At 36.0% G+C, this 25,947-nt stretch overlaps 1 protein-coding gene across 1 annotated transcript in view; it reads right to left on the reverse strand.

Annotated features, from left to right (window-relative positions):
* Nucleotides 1-518: 518 nt before the first annotated feature.
* LOC128585447 (calcium-binding mitochondrial carrier protein SCaMC-1-like) overlaps nt 519-25,947 on the reverse strand; it is an 83,384-nt gene continuing 57,955 nt past the window's right edge. The window contains exons 5-10 of the mRNA XM_053590559.1: nt 18,988-19,146; nt 12,611-12,763; nt 6,465-6,572; nt 4,191-4,358; nt 2,139-2,289; nt 519-893 (exon numbers count right to left, since the gene is read on the reverse strand). Of these exons, the coding sequence (XP_053446534.1) occupies nt 712-893; nt 2,139-2,289; nt 4,191-4,358; nt 6,465-6,572; nt 12,611-12,763; nt 18,988-19,146 (921 nt within the window). The 3' untranslated portion in view covers nt 519-711. The remainder of the gene's footprint in view (nt 894-2,138; nt 2,290-4,190; nt 4,359-6,464; nt 6,573-12,610; nt 12,764-18,987; nt 19,147-25,947) is intronic.

The following is a 25,947-nucleotide window of genomic DNA, read 5'->3' on the forward strand; positions in this document are numbered from 1 at the left end:
AGTTGAAATAAGAATTACTTCAACAAGTAGAAAATAATGGATTTAATTTTTAAAATTCTTTCTCTCAAAAGTTTCAACCAAAAGATAGAAAAAAATTTGTTCAATGTTGATTTGTTCACCATACCAACTTCCTGATAGAAGCTGAAAATATCAAGAACTAAAATGAACCAACAGTGTTTATATTTACAAATAAAAGTGCCCAGAGATGTAATAAATATGTTATTATTCCATTAACAATGTAATAGAAGCAATTATGAAGTCAACTTCCCTTGGTGCTTAAAGAAGTGAAACAGAGACTCCAATCATATACTATAACATCAATTTTAAATGCATTGATTTTTCTTTTTGTGTATAAAACATTTTTAAGCCCAGCTTTTTAAAGAAGTTCTTAAATACAAAAACATTAATTGATGAAATGTTTTATAATGTTACTCCATATATATTCAAATTCAATCACAAACAAATTTCAAGTAAGAATTCAAGGGAGAATACCAGGAAATGTAAATAGAATTCTATGGTTATTATGAATTTTAAATTATTAAAGAATGTTACCAAAATTATTATTTAATTTATATATTTTGTAATAGATGAAGAGAAAATATTTGAACAATTATTTGATACTTCTTTCTTTTTAGGAAAAGATACAATCTCTTTATAACATAGGTGTTATCTTCAATTAAGTGATTACAGCAATGACATCAATATGATATTTCACCTCTGGGTTAATCCCAAAAGTGGTGTCACTTTTTCATAAGCCACACAGCCGATGCCTACTGCAGGAAGCAACTTTATGATGTTTGGGGTGATACCCCTGAAAAATCCCAGTTTTCCTTCTTTACTATATATTTCTTGTATGAGCTTAATCATAGAAACTGGTTCTCCTTTTTCTGTGGCTATAAATTGGGGGGAAAAAAGTGCAGTTCAATATTTAATCTTTATACATTAAAATAATCCAATTATAAATGAGAATTTACAGAGACTGAAATTACTTCAGAATAACCCCCTTTCCCTACCTACAGAATAGGCCTGTGTTGTTCTATCTGATAGCCTCTAGACACCTGTAGCTATTTAAATTTAAATTAGTTAAAATTAAATAAAACTAAAACTTCAGTTCCTCAGTTGCACTAGCAACATTTCAAGTACCTCATGGTCACTTGTGAAGAGTGGCTATTGTACTGGACAACACAGATGTAAAATAATTCCATCATCACAGAACAGGGCTTGACATTGGTTCATGAAGGACCTCAAAGCAGCATTTGGAATTGGGTTTGACACAGATAGTTTGAGAGAAGAATGGATGCGCGTGAGATGGATAGAAAGAGTCTGCATCTGGATTACAATATAAATTAAAAATTTAACTAAAAAGAGAGGGATAAAGAGAATGTAAAAGAGTGTCACTTACCATATGATCTGTAACTAGTTTCCTAAAGAAGATTAACAATAGGATGGGGGTGGTGGGGGGTAGGTTTTTCTTGCAAAGTGATAAAAATAATTTCTTAAAATCTAAATTCCTACCACTTCACTCTGAGAGGAACAAAACAGATACCCTCCCTTCTCCTTAATGTCTCTCCCCTAAGGGGACTGGAATACAAACAACTGAGTTCAATTCTACACATGCTTCAAGTTCTTGATGCAGGATATGACAATGACAGCAGAACTGGGGGGAAGTCCATGTTCATATGGAGTAAACGTTGATTCAATTTGTAGAAAGCAAAGTCTTTTCTATTTGTCTGTATAGTACTTCCTAAGTGTAAACCCCTTAAAGAGATCATCCATAACTGAAGAAAAATGTAGAGAATTTCACACGCAACTTTAGGAAGAAATAAAATCTAAAATTCACAAAAAGCTCTATTCAACAACATGATGAATTAAAGATTCTTGCTTTAAAAAATCAGAAACTTAGCTTTTGATTTATCAGTTCCACACATTTTCTGGTTTTGAAATCATTAATTTATACTCACTTAAAACATACTTTTAAAACATAGGGGTTTTTTGTTTGTTTTTTTGCCAGGGCCGGGTTTGAACCTACGACCTCCGGTATATGGAGCCAGCACCCTACTCCTTTGAGCCACAGGCACTGCCCAAAACTTAGTAATTTTTAATTCATTAAAACAAACCCAAAACAAAAAGGACCTCACCTTTAGCCTGCATGCGCGTTCTGAGCAGGTTCATAGGGAAGCTGGCTAACTGACCACAAGTGTGAGACAATGTGCTACACCCCAGCAAAATCATTATCCCAGGATTTACAGAGTTTCTTGAATAATGTTCTATCCAATAATTCTTCAAAATCTGGCAGAGAAGAGAGTAGTAAACATTCTTTAACTACCATGTAATTCCAAGTAGACTAAAGCTTTATTATAGAGAGGCTTTGACCCAGGATAAAGCACACAGATGTTTTCAAATAATCGTATTCATGAAACCTCAGTTTGAGTTCTCCTATGTTTGTGTCTGTGTGTTTTGTTTGTTTCTTTTTTTGTTTGTTTTGTTTTGCCTTGCTTGTTTTTGGTTTGTAATGATATTCAAAGACCTGAGCAAAAATTTGTAAATTATCACAGTAATTAACAGAATATTGTAGAGAGAAATACTAGACAACCCACTCTAGGTTAACAACATTTTCTCAGCTTTTAAGAAAGTCTTTCCATATTTGCTTTTCCTTGAATAAAATGGCTGGAAGAAGTTATTTAGAAATGAATTTAAAAAAATCACCAAGTACCTTTAAGAACTGTTCATTTATTAAAGGATAGCAACTTTACCATTTCATATCAGGGTGATTACTACAAAATTTGTGTAACATGATGCTTTTGAAAACTAAATTACAAAATGTCTTTACTGAGTGCGAACTTATTACAGTAACAATAAAGAGAATACATAATGGCATTCTGGTATGCAAACAAAAGATGCCAACCTATAAAAATCAAAGAATGGTGATAGCCCAACATAAATAGCAGCAACATTTATTTTAGTAAGATCATAGAAGCAAGAAATCAAAAAAGGAAAAGAAAAACACACACATGGTATATTAATCCCACACTCTGGTTCTTATGACCAAATGGGATATATTGTTCATGAAACAGATAAAAGGTCAGAAAATGAAATGAATAGCTGAAAGGGAGGAGCAGGGAGAACCTAGAATCCTAGCTGAGCTACACTGCACGGCCAGGGTTTTTGTCACATCTCCACAATGCTCTCTTCCCCAAACCCCAATTACTCCTATCTTTCATTCTAATTTTTATAATTGTTCAAGTATTTCCTCAATCTTACATTTACATACATCAGATTCTTCTGGGCAGTTAAAAAACCTGATTCCCAGGCCTCCCCTTGGGATAATTAAACCAGAAAATCTTGAGATAGGGCTCCAGGATCCACATCACTGTAGGTGATTCTGATTGGCATCTACTATTTTATCAGAATTTAAATCTATAATTATTACTTTAAAAAAACAATCATACACTATAACCCAACTATAGCACAAGACTGTGGGGAAAGGGCCAAGGAAGGGGAAGGGAGGAGGGAGGTTTTGGTGGAGGGAGGGTAATAGGTGGGGCCACATCTATGGTGCATCTTAGAATGGGTACAGGCGATTGCACTAATGTACCCAGCTATGATTTAACAATAAAAAAAATACAAAAAAATTAAAAATTATTATTAGAATACCAGATGTCTAACATACAAAATGATAAGCTAAATAAAACAATTTAATTTACTTCCTAGTCAGAAGCTATTTTGTGGAAAGTCATTTATAACCATATTATTTTTTAAAGTTTGTTTTTTTTTGGGGGGGGGACACAGAGCCTCAAGCTGTCACCCTGGTCAAAGTGCCATGGCTTCACAGCAACCTCCAACTTCTGGGCTCAAGCGATTCTCCTGCCTCCGCCTCCCAACAGCTGGGACCACAGGTGCCCGCCACATTACCCAGCTATCCCTTCCTGCAGCCATCATTGTTGTTTGGTGGGCCCAGACTGGATTCGAACCTGCCAGCTCAGGTGTATGTGGCTGGTGCCCCAGCCGCTTGAACTACAGGCTCCGAGCCTATAACCATATTTTTGAAATAAAAAAACTGTTGTGTTCTTTTCAAACCTAACACATACTAACAATATAATCAGTATAACCTAATTCTTTGTACCCACAATGAATCCTAAACAATAAAAAAAAAATCTAGCACATAACATCATATGAAAGAATAAACTCACCTCATAAACAGCAAAATCTAAGCCTGCATAAGGTATAATACCCAGGAAATTAGGAACATAACCTTTGAAAAAGGTTCTGACACCTTCCTGTTTCAGAAGCTTCTTGCCACAATCAATAATCCCTGAATACTCTCCAGTTTTACCTACAGCTAGTCTGGTCTTTAGTACCTAAATGCAAAAGAAGACAATAAAGATATATTGGTCAGATTCACTCAATTTATGTAGCAATCCAGTGAGCTGTATACTACTTCACAATGTTTACAAGTTATAAAAATAAAAAAGAAAGCAATCCTAAATGTAACTGTTAACGTCCCAATAATTTTCTCTCAATTATAAACTGATAAAGGACATAAATTTTTAAATTACTGAAACAGGAAAAAAATTAATCACTATACCTTTGATTAGTATTGTTAGTGTTTCAAAATAAAGCAAATACAGCCAAAATTTGAGGTGAAAAAAAGTATATGGTCATGTTAAAGTGAAGGACCAGTTGAAGAAAAAAAGACTCTGTATACGCTTAAAATATATACTCTACAGTGACTGTTGTAACAGCGACACCAATAAACGGCAATTTTATATGACCTGGGTTCACTTTGTGCTCATAAAGTAGTGATATCACAGAAGCTATGAGGACTAACAGCTTTTAGTCCTCGGGCAGAAGAGTAGGCTCCAGTAGGCTGAATATAATCAATGTTCTATGCCCAGTGTAGCTCCCCTCATAGTCTCACTACTCCCTGTCATCTTAATTCCCACTAATTTAATTTAAAGATGCCCTATGTCTATTTGGAGAAATGGCTCTCCAAAAAAGCCAAGACAAGCAAAGTATAAACTTTGTCTTGGTTGGGCAAACTATGTGTCGTGAAGGGGTGGCCTTTACATGGTCAGTAGGAAGCCTTTTGTTTCAGGGACTTCTCGGAAGGACCAGTTAGTTACCGGTTCTCAACCTTTAGTCGCAGCCCACAGGAACTGTATTAAAGGGCTGCAGCATTAGGAAGGTTGGGAACCACTGCTTTAGATAATCCCGTTCTTAAAATTCTGCCCTCTCCAAGGCAGTGAAGTCTCCTCTTACCCAACTTAATCTGTCTTCTTCACTGGCATGTTTTTTTCTCTTACTTCCTAAATTAAGGTCTTCTTCAGCATTCTTTTTAAATACTACTTTTTTCTTAGGCAATTCCATGGTTTCAAATACCAACTCTCTCAAATGAGACATTAAGATTTGAAATCTCATGTCTCAGTATCACATTTGTTGAAAATCATAACTTGATTGTCCCACCAACAGCTCAAGTTAAATATATACAAATCCAGATTCATCACCTCTCAGAGGCTATCTCACTTCCTCCATTCTCTACCTGTGCAACTCTCCTAAACACTCAGGCACAGAACCCAGAACTTCATCATCTTCCTTTCCCTTTCCCCTGCTTTTCAAGTTGAAAGTTCTCAACACAGCTCTAACAGGAATCAATTTCCCTAGTCACTATCATATTTCAAACTCTTATTATCAATTCCCTGAACAATGGCAGTGTCTTGTATCTAGTTTTCCCATGTTTCTAGTCTCTCCCACTCTAAAAAACATCACTGAGGTCAATATTAAGGCTCCAAGACTAATGGCTTCTTATTTTTTAAGAAATTAAAATGAAATTCCTTAAACTGTATTCAAGATCCTTTCTAAACTGGCCCCGGCCCTTCAGCTATGCTATTGTTCAGTCCAAACCTACAAATTTACCTTTTGGAAACCTCCATTCCTTGGTTTAAGCTGCTATTCCCACCTAAAATGCCTTTCCTTGTAATCCTTTCATGTCAAAATTCTAAGTTAAATGCACATATTCTATTCATGTCTTTCGTGAAACTCCTAACTTAAAATAACTTCTCTCCCCCTGAATTTCCATAACACTTCATATGGAGTTTCTATTTCTTATTTTAGATGTTTTATGTCCCCTTCTAGATTGAATCCCTACATGGCATCTAGAAAAATGCCTTAAGCTTATTATCTGTACAATACAAATTTGCCTGATAAGTGAATAAGTGATTCTATCAACCAATCAACAGCAAGAATATCTTCTTGGTCCATCTACAGTCCTGCCTTTGTCCTAAACAACAACAAAATCTATGGAGGCCAACTGATACTTGATATAAGATTTCAATTCTACAGCTATTCAATTCTATAAAGCTATTAATTTTACAAATACCAATCTAGGATCCATTTATTAAAAGTTATAAATTGCACTAAAAGCATGACTTTAATTAAAATGTTATAATAATTATAATAATACATACCTCCATGGGGTAAATACAGGTCTGGGCAGTTACACCAGCCAATGACCCAGATAGAAATCTTTCAGAAATTCCTATTTGAGCACCATCAAAACTAAGCCATTTCTTATACTGTATAAATAAAAGTATTAAAAGTATAATATTACTGAAATAGGATATACATTTTTCTAAGTTTATAACGTTAATTAGTAGTATAAACTTATGTTTAAAAGTGTATTAGATATCCAATATTAGCATGACGTAGAATACCTGATTTAAATTTTTATGCAATTAATTATCCAATAAGGAAAGCCCCTCTATTTAGTCTCCTTTTTCCTTTTTTTCCTGAAGAATAAGTTAGCAACATTAAATCACTTAAGCATTTATTAATGATTGTGTCATTTCATAAGGGGTGTACAAATGACATAGGGGGACAAAGATTGTATCTTTTATCTCTTTTTAGCACCATTTATTATGTGTGGAAGGTACTTCATATTGTTTAGTTACTGGATAATCAGGAAGAGCAACTTAATGTGAGAGGCTCATTTTTTTAACAAGGAATGGTTTACTCTGATTAGTTCAAGTAATAGGTAGGTTATTCCAAGAACACGTGTGAACAAAAAGGAAAATGTCAATCTAAGCCTAAAGGTCAGGCTTCATGGGGAGTAAAGGTAAGTCAAGTTTCATGGAGGTCAAAATGGAAAATCATTTAAGATCCAAGATAACTCTAACAAGCAGGATGATTTCTCGCTTACCTTTTCTAGTAGTCTATCATCAGTGTGATTTGGCTACTTTCTATGAACTAACTGTCTGGTTCTCAGATCAGTAACTCACCATCAGCAAGTGTTATTGCTTCGTCTAATACAGCAGAGATGGCTGTCTGTTCCCACTAGCCACTTTCTTCTTCCTTTTAGTAAGAGGACTGATGCAGCTATACACGACATTTCCTTTCTCTCCCCTGAAAATAGGCTGCATAGCTAAGTGACCAATTTTGGCCAGTGAGATATGAGGGCCAGTTGGGTGTAAAAATACTGACACATTACTTTAAAAATGCTTATGTTTCTTCCACCTGAGAAATGACCAAACTGTTTTGGTCAACCTTTGAAGCCATGTTTGAAGATGGCAGAGCTATACTGTTAAGCCCAGTCTGACTTCCCTCTATCTTATTTAAGCTACTGTACTTTGGAATCTTTTTGTCACAATAGCTTATAATGAGCCCTAACAAGTACAAAAACGGGTTGCTAGATGTAGGGTGATGCCATAATAAAAACCTGGTTTTATTATCAGGACACAGATAGTACAGACTGAAAAGATGATGACCTTTTAATGCTCTGTGCAAATGCTTGATAGAACTGCTTCCTGTGAAAACCTAGAGGGTAGACCAGGTGCTTTTTGAGCCTAAAGTTCTAAGAGAAAACTGGTTGCAAAATCTCTGACTGTTGGAATGTTGGTCAGTGTTGCCTGCTCTTTTTACTGTTTAGAAAAAGATCTATGAGACATGCACTAAAACATCTCTTAACTTTTTGCTTCATGGCCTTCTCCAAAGCCAGTCTGCAAGAAGTGGAAGGGAACAGAGCTCAGCTAACAGAGTTTTCCTTGCTTAGCTTGACAATCAAGATACGTGTGGCTTCAGATTTAGTAGAACCACCTGTTTCTGTACCCCCAACATGAGGAAATAAGATTGTACTAAAGAGTTTGGCTATCTGCAAAAATCAGATATTCACAACAGAAACATCAAAGATCACTAATCACAGACCCACAACAGATACAATAATAATAAAGTTTTGAAATATTGCCAGAATTACCAAAATGTGGCACAGAGACTTGAAGAGAGCACATGCTGCTGGAAATACGGAAACAACAGACTTGCTTAAAGCAGAGTTTTGACCAAAACAAACCTTCAATTTGTAAAAAATGCAGTATCTGTGAAGCACGTTAAAGTGGACCACAATAAAATCTGGAACTGTACCATTTGCTGGTGGCTGATATAGGTTTCCCCAGAATTAGATGCTCACAGGACAAGTCCCTGGATGACCTTGGCAAACCAGTCTCTCTTTCCTTTCTTTCTTGTAGTTCTGAAGAGTAACTTCAGACTGTGCCAGAAATGCAATATCCTGATATGAGGAAAAACAGGCCAAAACAGACTGGGCTGGGCTCCCCAACGATCCTAAAACAGGATGTCCTGTGATGATGTAGGCTGGCATGCCAAGTTGCCCCCAGAGATGAATGCCTTTCAGAATCCCCCAGCTGCAGTCTGATGTGGGACACACCCACCCAGGATAACGTTCGTGAGATCTGGAAAACTGAATCCCCATGACTCTTAGACAACTGTTGACCTTTTTGTGTACTGAGTAATAAAGTTACTTCATTTAACTTTGAGGAAGTCACTTTGGAAAAGTGTCCTGCATAAAAGGGGATATGTCCTCCTTTGGTTCTTTCCCTGGTTGTTGCCTGGAACTTAGATGACATGGCTAGAGTTCCATCTCTAACTCCAGAAGAAAAGGACCACACCCTACAAGATGATAGACAGTGAACTTGGAGCAAGGCAGTTTCTTTTCACTTTCAGTCCTAAACTGCCAATCTTCAGACTTCTCTTTGTGAAAAAGAAGTAAACTTGTATCTCATTTAAATAACTATAGTTTGGGGTTTTCTGCCACATATATCTGAACCTAATTCTAGCATATAGAAATGGTAAAAGCCTAAAATATACTATGGTAGGAAAAGGAGACACCAAAGTAGGATACTTATCAGGAAAGGCCAAGACTTGGGTATGTGAGACGGAGAAAGGGGTAACCCAATGACATAGAAAATGTGAGCAAAATCAGGAAGACAGGGAAAGTATAACTTATTGAAGTACAGTAAAATTCTCTTCATTGAAGCAGTATGTTGTCAAGCAGTAGAAGCACCAGACATGTTCAACAGGGATAAACTATGGAAGGTTTTAATGCTGGGATTTTACACAGGGTTAGGAAGTAAATTATAATAACTCATTTTGCCTCACTCCATACAATACTGTTCCTATGATAAGGTGCTCTGCTATAGGTTATGGAAAAAGATTGAGTCCTCAAGAAAACAGTTAAGAAAAGAAGGTTGGGCTTTGAATTGGTGAGAAAACAAGTGAGATCATAAATAAAAAACTGAGCAGGAACAACTTTTGTTTTTCACATCCCATGTGGCACTCCTTTCATTCTCTTTCGTTCCAGAGGTGGTGTGCCCGTGGAAAGGCTAACAGGAACCAGGGTGGAGCCTAGGGGAGCAGAAGCAAGAAGAGACTTAAGACTGTCTCCAGTCAAGTCTTATGCTAAAGAGGGAAAAAGATGTCTTCTGCTGATTATTTGTGACTGTAGGATAATATTTAAAAATAAACATATCCTACATCAAGCACACAAAGTGAATTCAGTGTGAGTTTAAAATGACTTGCTTTTCTTCCAGAGGCTTAAGGGACCCCCCTGTGATACACGCAGAGTTGGCTTCCCTGGAGTTATTCCATAAGCCATTTCTCTGAAGCTGTGCACCCCGTGAAGCCTGAGATCAAAGGGCATGCCGCCCTTCCTCAGAGATACGGGCCAGAGGGTTGACGTATGTTAACAACACATTGTCAGAGGTCTATAGGTGCTCTGCCCTGAGGGAAAGACACAGTCATTACTTCATATTGAGTAAACTGAGTGAATGATTGAAGATATTCTTCCATTAACTCTGTTCCCCTGTGGCTACTTTCTTCTTTATGATTTTGTTTACACACCTGCCCAGAGATTAGTCAGTGTTTAGAAGATGTTTACTGCAAAAGTGATTGTGTTGATGTGGTAACAGGATATTTCCTTTTTAGTAGATTTCAGATAGATAAATTGAGGTAATGGTGAAAATAACAGATAATAGATTGTGTATGTGACTAGAAAGGTATAAAATCAAACCCCTAAATAAAGATCTTTGCTACACGCCATCTCATCTCGTGTAGTCTGTTTCTTGACTTAATAATTACAGGAGTGAGTTTACACCCATGACAAAGCTGCTGTTTGTTTGTGTCTCTGGTCATGCAACAGTGACCCACTCCAACTCATCAGGGCTGCAGATTAGAAAGAAATTTGAAGCCAAAGTTCCAGTTAGTAAGAAACAGCACATTTGCCTGGAATGTCCTTTATGCCGTATGTATGTCACCATAAGTAGTGAGTATGGCATATTGATGATTTAGGGTCCAAGTCATTTTTTTCTATCCATGCCTGATCTCATAAAAAACAATATATATATATATATTGGGCGGCACCTGTGGCTTAAAGGAGTGGGGCACCAGCCCCATATGCCGGAGGTGGCAGTTTCAAACCCAGCCCCAGCCAAAAACTGCAAAAAACAAACATATATATATATTCCTGATAACAATCATGAATACACAAATTGATATCCTTCCTTTAAACCTTTGCAACATAGTATTTTTGTCACCTGAACTGATATTTTCATTTATATAACTGCACCTTGAACTAAACTTGAAATTTAGTTTGGTAGAGTGTAAAGTCTAGAAGGGTAGAAACAGTATCCCCACTCTCAGCATGAAACCTAGCACATGGTAGGCACACAATAAGTATGTGAATGCACAAAACTGCCAAAATTCAAAACCTATTGAAAAGATTTTTATAGACACACTTGCTACCTGCCATCACTTTAAACTCATGACTACTAACTTCAATGACCCTTGCTACCAACAGTCTTATTTCATTTCCTCCATCCCTGCTTTCCCACTCACCTTTAAGACTATTTCATACCTTCTTCTCTTTCCCCCAAACCTCCTGTGTGTCCTTGCCTCGCATTTCACTGGAGGAACTGAAGCTCTAAGAAGAGTTGCTGTGCCTGGTTCACTATGTAGCACTTCTCCTGTAACTGTGTGTAACGCATCTTGCCAAAGCCAAATCCTTCCATGAGCACTAGTTCTCATCTCCTCTCACTCACCCAAAGATTCAAGGACAATTCCCTACTAAAACTCCCCTTTCTTTGTATTAGTGATTCCTTCTCTATTGACTCACTCCCTAAATGTCCAAGATTTCTTCTTCCGTTTCTAGAAAACATTCTCCTGGCCCCACCCTCTCCAATTACCACTGCATCTTCCTTCTCTTCACAGTAAAACTCCCTGAAGAGTTGTAAATTTCCATCTCCAGTTTCTATCCTCTATTTTCCCCAGGGCCATTATCACAGCCTAACGTACCATATACGCATTTTACTTGTTTGGTCACTATCTCCTCCCGCCTACATTCTAGTATGAATTTCACAAGAAGCAGCTGCTGGGGGTGGTTGTTTCTGTTTAGTTGAGGTTTTTCCCCCCTGTTTTATTTGCTGAAACATCATCATGTAGAAAGGGGTTTGGAACACATTAGGCACTCAAGAAACATTTGTTGCTAAAAAAAAATACTTGAATGAGTAAGCCGATCCCCATTTAAGAAAGAGATGTATGCTTTTAAGATGTGCATTACAACTAAGTCTAGTATCCTATTGATTTATTTACTTGTTTTTCACATGTTTGAGTTGAGAAAGGATATTATCAATCTTTTATATTTTCTTATAATTTTGAAATCCTATAACTTTATGAACAAGATCCTACAAAATAAACAGTTTAATGCTATATGCTATAAAAATGTTTAAAGAAAAGGGAATTATTACAAGATTTGGAGCAAATATGGAACACTTGAGAAGCACACAGAGCTCTCTAGAACTTATAATATTTGAAAAGAGATAATATCTCATCTCAAAGTGAATCGTCTAAGCAAAAGTAAAATCCTAAATCAGATTAGTAAATTTTAAAATTCAGTGCATATTATTAATCTGTTCATCATTTAACTAAAATAAGAAATTGATCTTGTAGTCAGTGACAAATGACATGAAATTTCAACATTCAAATTGTTCAAAAGATAACCCAATGATGACATGTTTTGTGGGGCCTTCCCAACTGTGACATTGAAACTAAAAGAATAACTAATAGACAACAGTGGTCTATTGGAACTACTCTTGTAAACAATAGCAATATGAAAACACAAAAATAATCAAATGAGAATAAAGTCACTAAGATATATATTGACAACTATTGGTTGGGCACACTCCAGTTTTCTCTTTCATGGAAATCTAAATATTTTTAAATTAAATTTAAAATCTGATTTCTGTTTAAAATTTCACAGATAATATTATTTTACCTGTTCATATGCCCCGACCTTCAGTGCCGTCTCTGGTGCAATTTTAAAAATATTTACACCATTTCCTCGCCAAAGAGAAAAAATTCCTCCTTCTCTTATCATTTGCTCAAACCCACTAATCAATCTCAGTTTCCTTGTCTGTGAACTTTGAACCTAAAAATGAATAACAAATTTATTTATTGTATTCATTTTATAGGTATTATGGTATGGGTGATGCTATTGCTAATAAAATAAATAAACACATATATAAATTCACTATTTTCAATACCATCTAAGTTTTCCTTCAGAGACAAAATTGATATATTAATTTTTCCTGCCTCCAAATACATATTTTAATGACTCTAACACATCAAATAAAAAAGACTAATGTAAGGAGAACAGAAATAACTAAATAACCAGAGAATTTCAGAATAAGATGTGTTGATGCTACCAAAATATTACAAGACTATTAAAGAGTACATTGAAATATCCACTGGAAATAGGATAAATGAAAATCCATCATTTCAGCACTGGACACCCCTAGTACAAACCTCTCCCACATGTTGGGGGTTGATATGTGTCCCTCAAAATTCCCTCAGAATATGACCTGGTTTGGAGACAGGGTCTTTTCAGAAGTAATCAAATTAAAGTGAGGTCACTAAGGTGGACCCTAATCTGACTACAAGCCTTATAAAAAGGGGACATTTGGACAGAGACACAACACACACAGAGGAAAGACAACGTGAACAGAAAAGGAGAAAAGACTGCTGTCTGCACGTTAAGGAGAGACCAGGAACAGATTGTTTCTTACAACACTCCAAAGGAGCCAACCCTGCCAGCACTTTGAATTTGGACTTCCAGTCTGCAGACTATAAGACAAGAAATTTCTTTTATTTCAGCCAGTTTGTGATACTCCATGACAGCATCCATAGCAAACTAATATACACGGATTATAGGTCATTTTAATGTCTTCCTTTATGCTAGTCTGTGTTTTCCCATTTTCCTCAACTTTTTTTTTCTATATACATATACATGTGTTTATTTGGTTTCCACTTTTTGTCTTCACAAAATTAAAAAGGTTTAAATTTTAATAACGATAACAATGTTTAAGATAAGGACTAGAAATAAAAACCTCGTAAAGAACGAACGAAGATGGGAGGCGCCTGTGGCTCAGTCGTTAAGGTGCCAGCCCCATATACCAAGGGTGGCGGGTTCAAACCCGGCCCCAGCCAAACTGCAACCAAAAAATAGCCAGGTGTTGTTGCGGGCGCCTGTAGTCCCAGCTACTCGGGAGGCTGAGGCAAAAGAACCACTTAAACCCAGGAGTTGGAGGTTGCTGTGAGCTGTGTGAGGCCACGGCACTCTACCGAGGGCCATAAAGTGAGACTGTCTCTACAAAAAAAAAAAAAAAAAGAATGAACGAAGATAAATACATTCAGAAAAGAAATCAGACGATTGCTGCAACAAAATATTGTGCAATAATAATAATAATAATGCAAAAAAAGTAACATTCACATTGTCAGATAAGAGTATGTCTATTATAGAATGCTTTGACTCTGAGGTTCAGTGTGGAATCAGCATTAACTTCTTATTGTTTTTTTTCCAAAGTCTCAAAAAATAGACAACTAATATTCATAAATAAAAATAAAAGATAATTTCAAAAAAAAGATCATGCCAAATCTTATAGACAACAGAAAAAGAAAAACTACTTCAAAATCATTCTACTTCATGTAGATATACCTGATATTAAAGTTGGAAAAAATATATTATAGACGGAAATTACAAACATATTTCACTTATAAATGAGGATGCAATATCCTAAACAACATATTAACAAGTTGAATTAAAAATCAATGTTCAAGTAATGTACTTTGGTCAAAATTAAATCCAATTTATGTGAGAATTAGTCACTATTTTCTTTTCTTTTTTTTTCCTTTCCCTTACCCCCTCCCTCCTTCTCTCTCTCCCCTTCCCCCATGCCCCACCATGTCATTAATTGTCATTAATTGTCCTCATACCAAAGTTAAATACATAGGATTCATGCTTCTCCATTCCTGTGATGCTTCACTAAGAATAATATATTCCCATTTTCCTAATGTATTATTTTATTGTAAGAAAAATGTTAATTTTAAAAAGCAGAAAGTTAAAACATTAATAAAATATCCCCCTGTCTATAGTAATAAAAGAAAAAAAATAATGAGAAAACAAGGCAAAATGGGCAATCAGATCTCCTATGGGCAGAATACTTCTAGAAAAGAATTCAGATATATATATATATCCTTAATAATGTTCACACCATTACTTGAACTTCTAGGAATTATTTTGAACAAATAATCTTAAATACAGAAAGAATTCCTAAACCATGGCATTTAAAGTAAAATTATGAATAATTTCTTTTAAAGGGGGGGTTAAAAACCTACATGTCAGGCTGGGCACAGTGGCTCACGCCTGTAATCCCAGCACTCTGAGAGGCCAAGGCTGGTGGATTGCTTGAGCTCAGGAGTTGAAGACCAGCCTGAGCAAGAGTTTATTTTTTTATTTTAAAAATAAAAATGTACATGTCTAAGAATAGGAAAAAATGATAAGTTATGACCTATACACTTGAAATAGTAGATAGACATTAAGAACTATACTTAAAGAATATGAAGTAACATGAAAACACGCCCATCTTACAGCATTAATCACAAAATCAAAAAAGTAATCACTACTCTGTAAAAACTTTTTTTTTTTTTGGTAGAGACAGAGTCTCACTTTTTCACCCTGGGTAGAGTGCCGTGACATCACACAGCTCACAGCAACCTCCAACTCCTGGGCTTAGGCGATTCTCCTGCCTCAGCCTCCCGAGTAGCTGGGACTACAGGTGCCTGCCACAATGTCCAGCTATTTTTTTGTTGCAGGTTGGCCGGGGCCAGGTTTGAACCCGCCACCCTTAGTATATGGGGCCAGCGCCCTACTCAATGAGCCACAGGCACCACTCTGTAAAAACTATTTTTAAAGGACAGGAGCATAGTATAATGATCATTTTGGGTAGCAAGAAGATAGATAATTTTCTACTTTCTATTTTTCTATTCCAGATGTTCTTAGTAAGCACATATTCATATTATTTAAAAATACAATTTTTTTCTTTTTTTATTAAATCTTTTGTACATAGATCATAAATACATTTATGCCATTTTCAATGTGTTGATTCTTTGTACAAATTGGAGTGCTTACATCATACTAATCAACATAGCTTTCACCTCATTTACCCAATTATAGCATTAGGATATTTGTGTTCTACACATGATAGATCCAACTTGTACTTGCAATGTGCTCCATAGGTGTGGTCCCCCACTATCTTCATAACTACAGAAAGTCTTTAATATGGCTTTGATAAAATAGTGTTATTTATTCATTTTATTTCTCTACAAAAATGACAGCCTTCAGTTTTTGAGCACTATGTGCTAAGCCATATGCTAAGTCCGTTATAAAATATTTTTCTTTTTTTTTTTTTTGAGACAGAGTCTCACTATATCACCCTCGGTAGAGTACTGTGGTGTCACAGCTCACAGCAACCTCAAACTCTTGGGCTTAAGCATGATCTTGCCTCAGCCTACCAAGTAGCTGAGACTACAGGTGCCCACCACAACACCCAGCTATTTTTTTTTTTTGCAATTGTCATTGTGTTTTTTGTTGTTGTTGTTTGTTTTTTTGGCAGTTTTTGGCCAGAGCCAGAACCCGCTACCTCCAGCATATGGGGCCAGAGCCCTACTCATTGAGTCACAGGCACCGCCCAGTTTTTTTTTGTTGTTAATTGTCATTGTTTTTTAGCTGGCCGAGGCCAGGTTCGAACCTGCCAGCTACGGTGTATGTGGCTGGCACCATAACCACTGTGCTACGGGCACCAAGCAGTCCCTTATAAAATCTTATTTAACTTTTAATACAACCCTTGTATTAGGATCCCATTTTATAGACCCAGTTTAGAGTGATCAAATGATTTGCCCAAAGTTATAAAGTAAGTATCAAAGCCTGATATCAAACCCAGGGCTCTCTGACTATAAAATTCTTGCCCTCCCTTAAACGACATTAAACTACCTCTGACCACATAACACACGTCTTCCACTTCAAATAATTCCTTTCCAGCTGTGGGAAGATCAGAGTAATATCAGCATCAATAAAGATGGCAAGTTCTAGCAAAGTCATTTCACTGTCAAATATATACATAAAAGAAAGCCATGAGTTCCAATCTAGAACAGCATAAAAGGACAGCAGTTCCTTCCTTCCCTTGCTCTCCCCCTTCCTATGTGTCTCCGTCTCTGGACACTACTTTACTCTGTCTGTGTCTATTTCATTTACACTTCTTTTAAATTTTCTAACATGCTCAATTACTGATGAAGCTGAGTTTTCTATTTTATACTTCTACCTGAAATAGAGGATTTTCAACTGCTCCTCTTTCTTAACAACTGACTGAATTTACAGGAGTCACTCAACTAAAAAGAATAATAGGTTACACATGAAATCAAACACGCAGAAGGATGCTGTGTTATTTGTCTTGCTATGGTATGCCTTCAAAGTATGTTACCTGGCTCGGCGCCTGTAGCACAGTGGTGATGGCACTAGCCACATACACCCAAGGTGGCGGGTTCAAGCCTGGCCTGGGCAGCTAAGCAACAATGACACTGCAACAAAAAATAGCTGGGTGTTGTGGTGGGCAGCTGTAGTCCCAGCTACTTGGGAGGCTGAGGCAAAAGAATCACTAAAGCCCAAGAATTTAAAGTTGCTGTGAGCTGTGACGCCATGGCACTCTACCCAGGGTGACATAATGAGACTCTGTCTCAAAAAAAAAAAAAAAAAGAAGGAAATCATCAATATTACCTATATTAGCCTACTGAATTAAAGGTCATTTCTACTGAATGCCTTGACCAAGATACCACCAATATTTGTATGAGAAATAATAGGCAGGAAGTAAATGGTATTTACTACCCCCTTGGTGGTCCCACAGTACTGTGTGTATCCTCTAGGCATACAGCACTTATATCACATTTTATTATTACTTGCTTCATTGTCTATTTTCCTACACAGACTATAAATTCTCTAAGGACAAAAACTAGGGCTAACATACTATTATAGCCCATAATGCCTATAGGAGGCCTGACATGAGATGTGAAATGAATAAAGGAAGCCTCCCCCCACCAAAGCTATTCTTCTATCAGTCTTCATATTCCAAAAATGACATATCTATATAAATTTAACTCTTAATTGAGTCAAATATTTTTTAGAATGAGGATGAAGTATAAATAAGTAGTTTTTAGATGTATATCATTATAGCTTTTACACAGGTAATTCACATTACATCATAAGTATTTCTATTACCAAAATGTACAAATATTATTAAAAAAAAAAAAACAATAAAACACCCAGGTATATAAATTTAATTACAAATTTAAATTCACTAGATTGTGCATTATTCATTTTTATATCTTATATTCTAAAACATTCAGCAAATATTGAACTTTTAATTATGATACTTAACAGGTAAACCCAGGGACTATTTTATAACTACTATTGACAATCTATTCATTGAAATAAAAGTAATTGGACAACATACAATAATACACTTTAAGTAACTTATTTTCTACCTCTTAGAAATATTCTTAGCACTTAAATATTACAGTAGAGTAAGAACCATGCTATTAAGTTGATGTCAAGAGTTAGAGATAATCAATAATAGATTAACAGGGTCTTATCACTTCTCTCATGGATTTAGTTAAGTTTTGGAAAAATTCAAATGGAGTGGTTCTATTATTATTTCAAATAAAAATTACTTTGAATAACACATAAGCACCTTTAAGAAAATTAAGAAATCTTTTTATTAGAGAATATACATATTTGTTTAAAAAAGAATTAAAAAAATAAAATTAAGGAATATTTTAATACTGAAACTAAGAGAATTTACATTCTCATAAAAATATAAAACTTTAGGCCAGGCCCAGTGGTTCACACCTGTAATATTAGCACTCTGGGAAGCCGAGGCAGGTAGATTGCTTAAGCTCAGGAGTTAGAGACTAGCCTGAGCAAGAGGGAGACCCCGTCTCTACTGAAAAAACAACAACTAGAAAAGAACTAGCTGGGCATTGTGGCAGGTGCCTATAGTCCCAGCTACTCAGGAGGCTGAGGCAGGAGGATCATTTGAGCCGAAGAGTTTGAGGTTGCTGTGAGCTGTGATGCCACATCACTCTACCCAGGGCAACAAAGTGAGACTCTGCCTCAAAAAAAAAAAAAAAAAAAGAGAGCGAGAAATGTAAAACTTTAATGAGAAGTAGTATAAAATGTGCCAAAACATTTTTTTAAAAATTTGAAAACTGGTAAGGACTTTTCAAGTGACTTTAATTCTTAAGGAAGTGAAGCATGCAAACTACCTGCATCATGACTTTCAAACGGTCAAAAGGTGCCGTGCATGTCCGTGCAACTGCACTAGCTATTCCTGCTGCCACCAAACGTTTCCACCACTCTCCAGACTTTTTTTCGTGTTCGGTAAATTCATCCGGAATAGATATACTCTCTCCAATGTCAATCATCTGATAAATTGGGGGAAAGAGAATTAAACAATAAAAGTGTAAACACTTGATACATTAAAAAGATAACTTTTTACAAAATTCAAGAGTAGCATCTTACATGCTTTCATTAACTTATTATTTGCATTGACTTTTTTCAAATGTCACCTTTCTTTTTCAAAAGTCTTTGCATTTCACTTTATTTTCAGTAATCATACATGCTTTCACTTAAGGTTGACCATTTTTTCTAAATTTTGGGGCCATGTGGTTCACTGAAAGAGTGCCAAATGGGACTCTGAGGATCTAGATTCCACTATTTGTTAATCAAGGTGGACAAGTCCCCTCTATGCTTCTTATTTTTCCCACCTTCATCTATTCATTCAGTTTGTACCCCTCCTTCCAAGCACCTTTCCACCTCTGACTTCATTTACCACTCCCTAGAACATTTCTCCTCAGCTCTCTACATGGCTTCATCCCTAACAACCTTGGTCCATGAACATATGGGTGCTCAATATTTGCTGAGTTAATAAATTAACATGCCAGACCCATTGCTATATATTAACAATACAATAATGCAGAAGTAAATTTCTGCCCTCCTGGGGCTTACAGGGTAATATAGCAACAGAAAAATGAATTATAATGCATAGAGTAATAAGTATAATAAAAACGTAGCAAATAAAGATTTCTTAAGAAGAGAGTATAGAGGCACTTAGTGGAGTATAAGTTTTATTTTTTATGAAAGAGGGACTAATGGAACAGTCAGGGACTGCTTTTAGATGAAGTAACTTAGAAGCAGCAAAACCTCAATCTGACTGTGTATTCTGACCTCAGAGGCTATCTTCTTGTGTGTCACACTATATTATCTCCCTGTAGAAGCAGGAGTAACAAAGGGAGTGTTCTAAGCAAAGGAAATAGTGCATTCAAAGACATTATACACTCTGAGAACTGCAAGGCTATATGTAGCCATAGGAGGAGGGCAAAGGAAAGTGCAAGGCCCAAGAATAATGTCAAGGTTTCTGGTTTGGGCAACTAGGAAGGTGGGAGTGCCATTCAGTGAAAAAAGAAAAGAAGGTCTGTGGAGCAGAAGATAACTAGTTTGTAGAGGTTGTGTTTGTGTCTCTCAAGTGATAGTGATGTCCAATAAATACTTGCATTGCAAAAGGAAGATGTAGTTTAAAGACATAAGATTTAGAGTCACTAATCAGCCTATATTTGGTAATTCAATCTGGGACACTAAGTGAAAGTGGCTTAGTGTCAAAAGAAAAGGATCAAATAAAGAGGCCAAGGGGGGGGGGGGGGAAATAGCTGAACCTAGAATACAGAAAAAAAAAAAAAACTAATATATAAGACAGACTGAAGAAGATCCTTAGAGGAGATAGTAAAGTAATGGCTAGGCTGGGCATGGTGGCTCAGGCCTATAATTCTAGCACTTTGGGAGGTCAAGACAGGAGGATCACTTGAGGTTAGGAGTTCAAAACAAGATTTAAAAAGTAACTAAATCTCCAGAAATGTCAACAAAAACAGAATGAAGAAGCAAAAAACAAAATTTAGAAAGAAAGATGAGAAAAAGGTAGAATAGAAATTAACTGTCAACAGGTACCAGGGAACTTTCTGGGGCAACAAAAATGTTGTAAAACCAGATTATTCTAAAAATGATCACACCATTCTAAGAATTTACTAAAGTCATTGAATTTAACTGCATACTTAACAATGAATGAATTTTATGATATACAAATTATCATTCAATAATTATTTTTTAAAATTTGAAAAACTTCCTTACAATCTGTAACTATAAAAACAACTTCTACCAAACATCATATTAGTAGAGAAATTTTAGAATCATTTTCTTTAATATCATGAATAAGAAACAATGATTGCTATCCCTGTTACTATTTAAAATAGTATTACAGATTCTAGACAGGATATAAGTTTAAAATTTCTTTAATGTGAGAACTCAAAAGAAATATAGTGAGATACAGGAATCTTCTTTTACTCTTCTACATGTGAATATCCAATTTCCCCAGGACCATTTGTTGAATAGGATGTGCCTTCCTCAGTGTATGTTGTTGTCGGCCCTGTCAAAAATCAGCTGGCAATAGATATATGGTTTTATTTATGGCTTCTGCACTTTTTCCATTAGCCTGTGTGTCTACCTTTATACAAATATGCTATTTGGGTTACTATGCCCTTGTACTACAATTTGACATCACGTAATGTCATGCCTCCAGATTTGTTCATTTTGCTTTGGTTATTCAGGCTTTTTGTGTTCCATATGAAGTTTAGAATTATTCTAGATCTTTGAAAAATGACAGTGGTATTTTAATTTGAATTGTTTTGGATCTATAAATCATTTTGACCAAAGTGGACATTTCAACAATGTTAATTTTTCCAGTCCATGAGCATGAGATGTTTCTCCATTTCATAGAAATCATCTATGACTTCGTTTATCAGTGTTTTGTAGTTCTTCTTAAAGATGTCATTCATTTCCTTGGTTAAGAATAATCCTAGGTATTTCATTTCTTTTATAGCTATCGTAAATAAAATTGAGTTCTTGATTTGATTCTCAGCTAGACTGTTATTAGCACATAGAAATGTTACTAATTTTTGGTACACTGAATATGTACCTGAGATTTAGATTAATTCATTGATCAATTCTAGGAATCTTCTGGAGAAGTCTGTAGGATTTTCTAGAAGTAAAGTCAGATTGCTGGTGAACAAAGATAGTTTGAGCTCCTCTTTGCTGGTTTGGAAGCCCTTTAATTCTTCTTCTTATCTGATTGCTTTGGCTAAGACTTCCAGTTCTGTGTTGAATAGAAGTAATGAAAGTAGGTATCCTGGTCTTGTTCCAGTTCTTTTGGTAAATGCTTTCAACTTTTAAGTATAATTCAGAATGATGCTGGCTGTGGGTTTGTCATATATGACTTTTATTATTTTGAAGAATGTTCCTTCCATGTCTAGTATATTGAAAACTTTTATCATGAAGGTGTGCTGGATTTTATTTAATGTTTTTTTCTTCAACTATTGACATGATCATATGGCCTTTGTTTTACTTCTTTTTATGTGGTGAATCACATTTATTGATTTGCTACTCAGAACCCTCTTTGCATCCCTGGGATAAAACCAAATTGATCACAGTGGACTATCTTTTTGATGTGCTGCTGAATTCAGTTTGCTAGTATTTCGTTGAGGATTTCTGCATCTATGCTCACAAGGGATACTGGTCTATAGTTTTCCATTTTCATTGTTTCCCTTCTTCACTTTGGTATCAAGGTGATACTGGCTGTGCAGAATGAAGCAGGTAGAGTCTCCTCCTTAATGTTACGGACGGTTTCAGTAGAAATGCATTAATAAATGCATTTATGGTACAATTCAGCTATGAATCTGTCTGGGCCAAGGCTTTTTCGGTTGGAAGTATGTAGGATAATATTTAAAAATAAACATATCCTACATCAAGCACACAAAGTAAATTCAGTGTGAGTTTAAAATGACATACTTTTCTTCCAGAGGCTTAAGAGGCTTGGACCCCCCTGGGTTACTCGCAGAGTTAGGCTTTTGGAGTTACGAATTTCTTAGGCCTTTTCTCTGAAGCAGTACACCCCGTGAAGCCTGAGATCCAAGGGCATGCCGCCCTTCCTCAGAGATATGGGCCAGAGGGTTGACATATGTTAACAACATATTATCAGAGGTCTATAGGTGCTCTGCCCTGAAGGAAGGTCACAGTCATTACTTCATACTGAGTAAACTGAGTGAATGCTTGAACATATTCTTCTATAAACTCTGTTCCCCTATGGCTACTTTCGTCTTTGTAACCTGCTCATAAACTAGTCACTGTTTAGAGGAAGAGATTTACTACACAAGTGATTGCATTGATATGATAAATATTTCCTTTCAAGTTAAAATTCATCTAATAGATAATGGATTAGGTGTGTACGTGACTGGAAGAGTATAAAACTAAAACTTGGAATAAAGAATTTTGCTATATGCCATTCCAAGGTGTATAGTCTGTTTATTGACATAATAATTACAGGAGCGAGTTTACACCGACAGCAAAGTTGCTGCTCATTCGCGTCTCCGGTCACGCAATGGAAGTATTTTTTATTACTGTTTCAATCTCGCTACTTGTTATTTGTCTATTCAAGATTTCTATTTATTCCTGATTCAGGCTTGGGAGGTTGTGTGTTTCCAAGAATTTATCCATTTCCTCTAGGTTTTCTACTTTTTGTGTATGGAAGCTTTTGTAGTAGCCATGATAATATTTTGTATTTCTGTGGTATTGGTTGGAATGTCTTTTTTTCATTTCTTATTTGTGCTAATCTGAGTCCTTTCTCTTCTATTTCTGCTTGATGTAGCCAGTGGTCTATTAATTTTATAAATTTGACTCAAGATGGATTAAAGTAATCCATCTTGTAGTATTAAAGTAATCTAAATGTAAGAGCTGAAACCATATAAATTATGGAAGAAACCATAGGAAAAACTCTTGTAGACATCTGTCTAGGCAAAGACAGATTAAATCCTAAAGGCAAATACAGCAACAACAAAAATAAATAAAAGAGATTTAATTAAATTAAAAAGTTTCCACACAGCAAAAAAAAGAAGAGAGAGAGAGTAAATAGACAACCTACAGAATAGATAGCTGCAAACTAGACATCCAACCAAAGGCTTACGTTCAGAATTTACAAAGAACTCAAATAAGCAAGAAAAAGATAGACAACCCCCTTGAAAAGTGGGCAAAAGACACGAACAGAGTTTTTTTCAAAAGAAGATATACAAACGCCCAACAAACATATGAAAATGTTCAACATCACTCATCATCAGGGAAATATAAATTAAAACCCCTATAAGAATGGCCATTATTAAAAAATCAAAAAGCAATAGATGTTGATGTGGATGTGATGAAAAAGGAACACGTACACATTGTTGGTGGGACTGTAAATTAGTACAACCTCTGTGGAAACCAGTAACTAAAAAACTAAATGTAAACCTACTATTAGATCCGGCATTCCCAAAACTGGGAATCCATCCAAAGGAAAAGAAGTCATTCTAACAAAAAGATGCCTGTACCTGAATGTTTATCGCAGTATAATTCAGAACTGCAAACATGTGGAATCAACACAGGTACCCATCCCTTGGTAAAGAAAATGTGGTATATGTACATCATGAAGCACTACTTGGTTATAAAAAGGAATGAAATAACGTCATTTGCAGCAACTTGGATGGAACTAAAGAACATTATCCTAAATGAAGTATCTCAGCAATGGAACAACAAACACCATGTATTCTTAATAACTGGAAACTCAATGATGGGTACACCTGGTCATAAATTGGTATAAAGCACATTGAAAACTAAGGAGAGTTCAGCAAAGTTACCAGATAGAAGATCAACTTATAAAACGAAGTTTTTCAAAGCAAAAATAACCAACTAGAAAATTTAATAGGGAAAAAAAAGATAAAATTCACATTAGCAAAATCTATAAAGTACCTAATAATTAACCTAACAAAGTGTATAAAGACCATTTCAGAGAAAAATGTAGTACTCTAGTAAAAAATATAACAGGAGATATGAACAGAGAATGATATCATGTTTGTGGATGAAGCAACTTAAAATTATAAAGATACATGTTTTACCCAAATAACTCCATTGCTACAACAGGCTAAATTTTTGTACCCCCCAAAATTCATATGTTGAAACCCCAATCCCAGTATGATGATATTTGGAGGTGGGGCCTTTGGACGATAATTAGATCATTAGGGCAGAGCCTTTAATGATCAGACACCTAGCTATCTCTCTTTCCACTGTATAAGGGCACAGCAAGAAGATGTCCTAGGCCAGGTGTGGTAGATCACACCTGTAATCCTAGCGCTTGGATGGCCCAGGGGGTGGATTGGGCAGTACCCATAGCTCATTGAGTAGGGCACCAACCACATCCACCAGGGCTGGTGGGTTCGAACCCAGCCCCGGTGAGTTAAAAACAAAAAACAAGGCGGGTGGATTGCCTGAGCTCACAGGTTCAAGACTAGGCTGAGCCAGAACAAGACCTCGTCTCTAAGTACATTGGATATTTTTTCTTCCATTCTTGAGATGCTTTACTAAGTAGGATATTTTTCAGCTCCATCCATGTAAACATAAAAGAGGTAAAGTCTCCATATTTTTTAAGGCTGCATAATATTCCATGGTATACATATAACACAATTTATTAATCCATTCATGGGTCTATGGGCACTTGGGCCACACTTTCATATGAAGAATAGATCACAAGATGATGGAGGGAGGAGGGGATGATGGGAGTGGAGGGTAGAGATCAGATCAAGGGAGGGTGAATGGTGGGATCACACCCATGGTGCATAATGCAAGGTACATGTTGGATCTATTAGTATAGAGTATAAAGGCAGTGCCTGTGGCTCAAGGAGTAGGGTGCTGGCCCCATATACCAGAGATGGTGGGTTCAAACCTCGCCCCAGTCAAAAACTGTAAAAAAAAAAAAGCCTTAATTTAGCATATAAATGTCTTAACACAATAATTAATTTAACGAGATGAGGTTATATTAACCAGTGTGAGGTAAGCATTCCTACTTCTATATGAAATCAGCACATTGTACCCCATAAATTCATTAAGGTATACATGATCTATGTGTTTATGATTTAATAAAAAAATAAAAAATGAAGACCTCATCTCTAAAAATAGCCTGGTATGGTGGGTGCCTGTAGTCCTAGCTACTTGGGAGGATGAGACAAGAGAATGGCTTGAGCCCAAGAGTTTGAGATTGCTGTGAGATATGATGCTACACTCTAGCGAGAGTGACAAAGTAAGACACTGCTTAAAAAAAA

The sequence above is a fragment of the Nycticebus coucang genome, chromosome 5 (genome assembly GCF_027406575.1).
Source record: "Nycticebus coucang isolate mNycCou1 chromosome 5, mNycCou1.pri, whole genome shotgun sequence".
Taxonomy (NCBI): domain Eukaryota; kingdom Metazoa; phylum Chordata; class Mammalia; order Primates; family Lorisidae; genus Nycticebus; species Nycticebus coucang.